Raw genomic sequence first — 8,594 nt, 5'->3', positions numbered from 1 at the left:
GATCCCAAATTACATATGAGGCCTAATGACTCTGAACCTTCTGATATTCTCAGGTCACATGTCTCCATGTATGATTTCTCACAGACTGAACCCTAAATCTTGTAGAAAGGGCCTGCTCAACCCAAAGCTGATATGTCCCTTTCAGATAGATGCCGGTTGGTTTGAATGACTCACTCCAGTGACGAGCTGTATATTTCTTACCTTGTAGCATTTCTACCTCTATCCAACACTCATAACAGAAGTGTCGCTCTTTCCCAGCAATAAGTGTTCATTCTACATTATAGATGGCCAATGAATGAGTAGCGCACATCTTTTTATCTTGTAATTATAATACCAGTTGAGCAAATTCTGGCTTTGAGGTCTCACTAGTGGAGTCCCTCAGAGATACATGTATGTGATTTGACTTGTTAACAAGGCTAAAATGTCAGTTTCTGATGAAGTCTGCCTTCCACTTGTCCAACTTTGTCCTAGAAAGATCTAATAAATCTCTGCAGACGTATTCCAGCTTTCAAACAAAAATGTAGGGCCCTTTCACACGGGCTGATCATGAGGGAATTGTTGCAGAGCTCCCCTCCTGATCAGAGCGGTGCAGATCGGATGTCACCGCTGGGACTTCAGTGTCAGTCTAGTTTGTTTTCTTTCATTTGGCAATGGAGGAAGAATCTGAAATGACCGGATCCCATGTTGGTCTATGGGGAATCGGATGTAAATGGCCCGCTGTTTGCTTTACATCTGATTACTCCCTTTCCAGCAAAGTCAGGTCAGGCAAAACAGATCTCGGACTAGCATTGGGATTCCGATCGGGTCCACTTGAAAAACTGACAGGCAGACCCGATCAGACCGCCCCTTGCTGCATTCTCTGATGAACTGGAGTCCTGGGTTTAGCTGCCCACAAATGAGTAGGTATCTGATCTTACTAAAAGGGTATTTGGTCCTGACACTTGTTGTAGAACTTCCCGATAGTATGTTGAGCAATGTCCGCAATCAAGGAATTAGAAGTTACCAGCACTCCGGTGAAGAACAGCGTTGCAGACCGTTGGTATATATCAGTACTCATATGTTTCAGGGCCTCGCAGGGTCCCTTTTCTGAAGGCCCTGTAAAGTTGGTATATCTGTGACGCTGTGAGATGCAATTGTCCTATGGTTTTGCCGCAGGACCATCCTACATTGGCACTCTCAGCACCCACCTATTATTTGAAAGTCTAGTACCGTCAGAGGTGCAGCTTTATATATGAATGACTCTAAAAACTGCTTTCCTTGCCCCCTTAGGGTTTTAAATGGGTTAATACATGTCTCGTTGTTGTCTCGGGCTGTTTAACATGGGTTAGGTCTGAGCCATTCACACCTGCCCTTTGTCCACCCTACTAACCAGATATTACTGTGTTTTATTATATATTATCTGATCAGGTAAACTTGTCTTTAGATATATAAAGAAGTTGCCATCGCTGAGCTCTTGAAAAATTCTCCTTGACTGGCTATTATCCTGACCCTCTGGCTTTAATGCTTTTTGAATTGCTGACCCTGAACAAGAAAGTCATATGTCCTTGTCTGCATTTTCACAAGGAAAGCTCAGCGCTGGGCGCCTCCATTTCTCTCTACATTTAATACTTGCGCTGTGCAGTTAGTAATTCTCTCTGCTCTTTCTATATTCTAGACCAAATGGGGAGTCACCTCGACCAAAGTCAGAATTTGAGCCATTTAGCAGAACAAAAATGGATCTAGAGCAAATTCTGAGCCGACCAAAATCTCAGGAGGTGGAGCCGAGTACAGCGAAAAGCCCCCGAGAAAATGGTGAGTGGGACTTTGCTGTGGAGGAGCTCCCTATGTCATTGTGTCTTCATCGTTTCTCATGGTCTATATTACAGGTCTCTGTATGTTCCCTGTCTGTGTTGTATTGTCACATGTAGGTCAGAAGGACAGACAGATCTTGGATCTGAAACCTCAATACATTAAAGTGGAACTCCACCAGAGACTTTTAGTTTTGGGGATTTCTCTCCTCTTCTTCTCTGGTTACAGTTGTAGTCAGTGGTGGGATTTGTGGAAATTGTCTCTCGGCTCCCATCACTGGGGTGGAAAGTGAGGAAAGGTCTCCATTGGTGGTACAAAGACAACAAGGGATATTTATGTAGAACTAAACCTGATGTGTAGAAAGTTTGGGTCAGAAGACTTGGTGCTTTCTTTCATACAGGAGTACATGATTCCTTCTTTAGTTCATTCTCCACATGTATGTCTGAAATCTGTAGGAGAGGAAGTTTCTGCTTCTCTTATATTAGACATCAATTCTGTGTCTAACGTCCATTAGGAAAATATGAGGAGTCTGGTGGTTGTAGGGCACTCAGGTGCCTCCAGAAATTAGCTTTCATGCTAGGAGCATTATAAAGGAATTCCTATTTTCCATTTTGTAAGCCATCCCCGCACTGTCCAGATATCTATAGGGCTTGTGCCATTGGGCCAGTGCGGTTTACATTTGCATTGTAGATGCTTCTGAGATCATCCAGAATTTAGTGACGGGTGTATTGGAGCTGCAGTGGACCCGCTTCTGACCTGCACTTGACTACCTTCCAAGCTGCATCAACCCGCTTCAAGCTGATTATGATTCCCTTTTGACACAAGCCCAGCCACACAAGCTCTAAGGTAGCTGAACTGTTTCTGCACAGCTGCTGATGTTATTATAGATCTGGTCTAAAAGTTAACACCTCTTAAATGAGAATTATGACCTAAGGGCAAATAAAAATACTCCTAACCTTTACTGTATTAGCATTCTTCCTTTTTTCTGAAGTCACAGCACATCACATCACAGATAAAATCATGAAAACCCACAGCAAACGGCCCCCTGCAGCCCTGCTCCATTGTCCTTTCCTCTTAGGGGGCGGTAACCGTGGATCCAGCCCGCCCTCAGCTTTTTTTCACATTCTCCCATTGTTGTGGCCGCGATTCCTCATCGTGCACAGCTGTGTTTTGTCAGAGCGTGCACGCTGGCGAGTGGGAGGCAGAGTCTCAAGTGAAAAGGCAGCTGCAATAGATGGTTAGAAGTGAACTGCTGACTCAGCCTCCCTACACTTTCAGTGCTCTTTCCCCTCTCATCAGCCATCTGGATGTCGGCGTGACGCAGGGAGAGAGAGAGAGGGGGGAAAGAGCCCTCTCTCTCCATAATTTACCACATATGAGGAAGTCCATATATGGTGAATGATGTCACTGGGGATCCCTGCTGATCGGATGCTTGCCAGTCTGCAGGGATACCCAGTGACATTCACCATGTATGGACTTGCCCATATGTGGTACATGATGGAGAGAGCCCTCTTTCCCCTCTGTATACAGCGATCCCCAGTGATTAGGATGTCAGCGTGATACAGGGCAAGGAGAGCGAGGGGAAGGAGCCCTCTCTCCATCATTTACCACATATGGGCAAGTACATACAGTATATGGTGAATGATGTCACTGGGGATCCCTGCAGACTGGAGTAGGCGGGACAGATGGAGGAGGGAGGGGGATCCAGGGCTACAGCGCAGCGTGTCTGGAAGGCTGGCACCGAGGACGGGGACGTGCAGGTAAGGAGAGAGCTGCTGCGCGTGTCTATATATTCGCGGACGCGCAGCAGCTCTCAAGAATCGCTGTCAGTCACAGTGACTAAGATCAGTGGGGAGGATCCCGGCAGCATTGTCGGGATCTCTCCTCATTGCGGCACTTAGCCCCGCCCACCATCTTAAAGAAGGGTTCACAGGCTTAGGGTGCATTTTGGCTTATAGGAGTAAATTACACTATTTGCTCCTTTAGCCTAAGGAATGCAATAATAAGGAAAAAGTAGGACCCCCATAGTTCTCCTGTAAGATAATAATGTCTTTCAATGGGATGCTTTTTCTCTCCTCTTTATCTATTGCAATGACAGTCTGTCTTCAGTTCTGTATCTCTCACTATGTACCTGTAATTCTGCTGCATAGAGAGAGGAGGGGAGGTAGCAAAGGCACGTCTATTTTTTATTTCAATGATAGATTTTAGATTTCAGAAGGTGGAGCTGCTACCAGAATGTTCATGCGGGCACCCAGAGGTGTCTACATATGTGCAATCTGCAGAGCGTGTTCAAGGGGCACTAAGACCTGAGGGTGCTCGTCCATGGAAATACCGACCTCCCCTAGGAAGCTGGCACTTTCACACTTCACCTGCCACACCCCACAGTCGGGCATTTAATTTTATCATGATTGGAGGGAGAACATGCACCCTAACATGTGACCTCAGAAACACTTGGTACCTGTACAGCGGCCATACATACACTGTTATATTTCTTTCCTTTAACATGCGGGCTGAACGAAAAACAATAAAAACAGATTTTTCAATCTGTGCTTAACAGTGTGGATGATGAATCTCCCGCTGTACTGTTGTATTCTGAGAGCTGCGGGTATGCCGATATCAGAATACCTGAACAGTGACAGCAGCTGATTGGTTGCCATCACTGTTTTGCCATAAACATTTCCAGCCAGCTCCTTCTATTTTCTGATCGACCGATACCGGACAGAATGGTGCTGACAGGGCCACCCACTGTGCAACGTTTTGTATGGCCAGCTTTAGTAGAGGAAGTATTTTATCAGAACATTCAACAATGCAATGGTGATATTTGTATGTCGGTGACGTTACCGCTTGTCTGTAGGAATCCCAAAGCATTGTTCATGTGATTGGCAGTAATATTCCAGATTCTTGGTGTGTCTACACTTTCATAGATCATGCTTTGCTGTCTATTAGGGAAGGCTGATATGCCTTATTCACTATAGGTCCAACTTTATATGACAGGTGCTCTTGAACATTCATAAACAGTAATGAACCAGCTTTTCCTCCTCTGCCATCTTGTGGTCATTATTGGTATGACATTTAAACCTTTGTTCTTAGGTAGGGGCGGTGATCGTGTAGTAGTCTGTGTGTAGTCCAGTGGTTCTATGTGAAATGTATACCACCCTGATATAAACACTTGTTATCCTGTGTAGGAGACTGCGAGTCTCACATAAGTCATCACCTGTACATGTCATTGCTGTCCTTTATTTGTTCTTCTTGCATCATATCTGCTATTGCTTTGTAGCTCACATGTGGTCTGATGAAAAGATTTCTGTTAAAGCCCGATTGTATTTTCACGCATAAAGGAATATTTACTGTTGTGGGAATCCACAGATATTTTCATGTCTTATGTTTAGGAGCCTTTTATCTAAAGCGGAACTCTAACTACGATCGCCTCTGTAATACCTCCTGAGCTCTCTCCTCGTGTTCATTCGTCTCACATGTCAGGAAACGCCAATGTACACAATCCTTCCGGCTTCATCTCTGAGCTGGTGCAGACACTGTCCTTCCTTCTGGAGGGGGCTACCTGTGTTCCCCATGGTCCCTGAGTGTGTTGTAAAGTAGTCACCGCTCCAAGCTCGCTCCCGGGAGGGACTACAATCACAATACAAATGAGTAAACTAAACGTGAGATTGTAGTCCATCTCGGGGGGGGGGGGTGGGGGAGGGTGGACGTCCGTGCGGGGGTGGGGGGGGGGGGAGCTTGGAGCGGTGACTACTTTATAACACACACAGAGAACATGGAGAACAGAAGTAGCCCCCCTCCAGAAGGAAGGACAGTGTCAGCACCAATTCAGAGAGGATTGGAGGATCTACAGCCGAGTGATACACAATTAAGATACATTGCTGTTAATAATAGTTCAGGTTCTTGAATGTATTTTGAATATTTAACTCCGGGGTTTGGTGTCACTTTAAATGGGCCTTATTTCTAAGCGTCTATATGTCAGCCCTGTATGCAGTTTTCATATAAACTCCAAGCTCGCTCCTGTGATGGACTACAATCCCAATACTAATGAGTAAACTACACATGAGATTGTAGTCCATCCCGGGATCCATCATTTTATTCATGTGATAAAGATATTTGTAAGTAAATATTTCATACAAAGTTTTGCAGGTAGTGGATGGTAATGCGTGTCTGGTAATCCACGATTTAAAGAACAACTCCAAGTAAAATGTTTATTAACCCTTGCAGTGACGTCACCCCCTGTGCTGCAAGGGTTAGGGGCTCCTTTTTGCCTAGGGTCAAAAATAACAAAGTTATACTCGCCAAAACCTCCAAGCCAGCCGGCTGTGACAGCGCTCCCTCCCTCCTGCCTGTGTCCTCCTCCACTGCAGTGATGGTATGTCCCTCAGCGTCCTTACATCCTATACTGTGTGTATAATGTCATGACTTGGGGACCTTGGACTTCTGCATTGGAGGGGGAGAGAGGCTCCAGGGACCGGTCTAAGAACAAGCCAGCTCAGAGGATCGATTGAGCATAACTTTATTTTTGACCAGTGCAAAAACGAGCACTTAACCCTCGCAGTTCGGGGAGGGGTAGCATCACTGCAAGGGTTAAACATTTTTTTTACCCGGAGTTCTGCTTTAAAGTCCACTCGTACTCTTATGTATATCTCATGCAGAAGGTGACCAGTCTTGCTGTTTATCTGGTAAAGTAGCTACAGGTATAGTAACATAGCGTGTTCCCTGGGGTCATGCTGCAAAGTAGGACCGCTGTGCTCTGTGTGGAAGCAGCGGCCTCTTTGCTGTTGTCTGCCTCATCCCATGCACCACTCCAGATAAGTTATCAGCAGGGAACATGAGCTTTGCTGGGCGGAGGTCTCTACTTTTCTGAGGAGCGGGTTGGACCACTGCAGAGAGACCACTGCTTTCTTATGGATAGCAGCAGTCTGGTTCTGCAGCATGTCAGCGAGGGAGACGATTCCGCTGTATTCACTTTCCATTATATTACACCTGGAACCTATTGCCAGAGTTCATGGAACTTGAACATTGCTGGATGACTGCAGAATTCCTCATTACATCTGAAAGGTCCCAATATCCATCCTCTGGGTAAGGTGCCCATACACCTTACGACCATCGCAAGACTTTTGTCTTGCGATGGTCGTAAGCTTGTTAACAGCTCGTACGATCTGCTCATCTTGGACAGGCAGATCGTACTTGCGATCATCGAAAGCGATTGGGGCGGCCTTCTGATCACTGCAAACGGCAGTGTGCGCGTGCGCACACCGGCCCGTTTGGCAGTTGTCGAACAAGTAGGCCACTAACCCACCGAGAATCGTACGATTCTCGGCGGGTTTTCAAGCCTGCTTGTTCGATGGAAGACGTGCAACCGTAGAGTAGAACCGGTTGCACGCCTTCCATACACTGTACGATTATCGTACGATCGCGGGATTTCCCACCATTCTCGTACATAATCGTACAGTGTATGGGCACCTTACTCGGAGGATGGAATCCCCTCTTCTTCCTCTCCCGGAGGCACATTGCTACAGGAGTCTTCAGTGTGCAGGATCAGCCAAGTGCAGAGCTAGTGCTGGGCTTTCTTATTACAGTCCAGGTTCTGCAGCACACGCTAGTTAGGAAATAACATTTTAGAAAATGGTTATAAACTTTTAGAGATTAAAAAATAAATGTAATTGACCAAAAAAACAATACACATACATTTTATTGGAGTGACTCTGGTATAGGCAACCTCGGCACTTCAGCTGTCGTGAAACTCCCTGGAGGCATTGCAAGACTGACTCCCAGAGGCATGATGGGTTTTGCAGTTTCACCACAGCTGGAGTGCTGGAGGTTGCCGACCCCGGGTGTAGCATATGCAATGTGATTGCAGTGTACAGTTCTTGCTGTGTCCATGTGATATCCTGGCTGCAGGTAAAGGGTAATTCCACTATATGATGATACTTCAGGAGCCTGCACAGACTTTCTGCTGCTTCTGCAAATGTTTTTTTTTTTTCTCTCTTCTTTGCAAAGTGAATTTTGTTTTGAACTCTTTGTTCTAGACGCTCCTCTCCTCCACTTTTCTTTCCAGATTTTCTTTCCTCTCCTGTTTGCCATGTATCCCTTCTCTCGTGTCAGGAGCTTCCCCTACCCTCCTCCATTTTGGTAAGATGACATGCTCTCCCGGCAGTCCGCAGCCTCAGTAGCTCCTATAGACAGACATTGTAGTGCAGTTATTAGAAGTTACAGAATAGAGCCAAATGATACAATCCGCTCTGCTTCATGGTGGGAATCCATATATGTTTACTGTTCTACCTACGGAAGGATCTGTTCCTCTTGTCAGTCATTCCCGCCATACGCACGCCTCTGCGACTCGGAATGATCAACCTGCTACCTTCTGGTTCATCATTACTGCTTCCTGGGTCAGCTCACTGGACAGAGGTAATGGAGCGCTGTCACTGTCCAATGAGGGGACTGAAGGCATAGAAGTGACCCTGAACCAGTACATGGGCTTGGTGCAAACACTGCTCACCGGAGTTCACCCAAGCGTACGCAAAACTGCCAATTATCCCCCAACACGGCCCATCAGTTGCAGCCGGGGCATTTCCCACCCCCATATTACATGTAGCCGTGGGAGGGGAAATGCCCCGGCCGCAACTGATTGGGCCGGGATGACTATATGCCACTGACAGGTTTGCACCAAGCCCACACACATCACTGCTCTGAACCAGGAAGGCAAATTGATTAATCAGGAACCACTTATGTTGCAAATGTCTGTAAATCATTGGGGGGGGGGAGGGGCGGGGGCTTGAAAGAATTAAAAATCTGGTCGCAGG

General features: G+C 46.3%; 1 protein-coding gene across 3 annotated transcripts in view; it reads left to right on the top strand.

The window, feature by feature from the left end:
* Positions 1-8,594, top strand: part of CD2AP (CD2 associated protein) — a 113,916-nt gene that overhangs the window by 90,297 nt on the left and 15,025 nt on the right. For all 3 annotated transcript variants that reach the window (XM_018573237.1, XM_018573236.1, XM_018573235.1), the window contains exon 13: positions 1,655-1,791. In XM_018573237.1, the coding sequence (XP_018428739.1) occupies positions 1,655-1,791 (137 nt within the window). The remainder of the gene's footprint in view (positions 1-1,654; positions 1,792-8,594) is intronic.

Source organism: Nanorana parkeri, unplaced genomic scaffold (genome assembly GCF_000935625.1).
Source record: "Nanorana parkeri isolate BGI_ZX_2015 unplaced genomic scaffold, ASM93562v1 scaffold2288, whole genome shotgun sequence".
Lineage (NCBI taxonomy): Eukaryota > Metazoa > Chordata > Amphibia > Anura > Dicroglossidae > Nanorana > Nanorana parkeri.
This window is presented reverse-complemented; position numbering and strand designations above follow the sequence as displayed.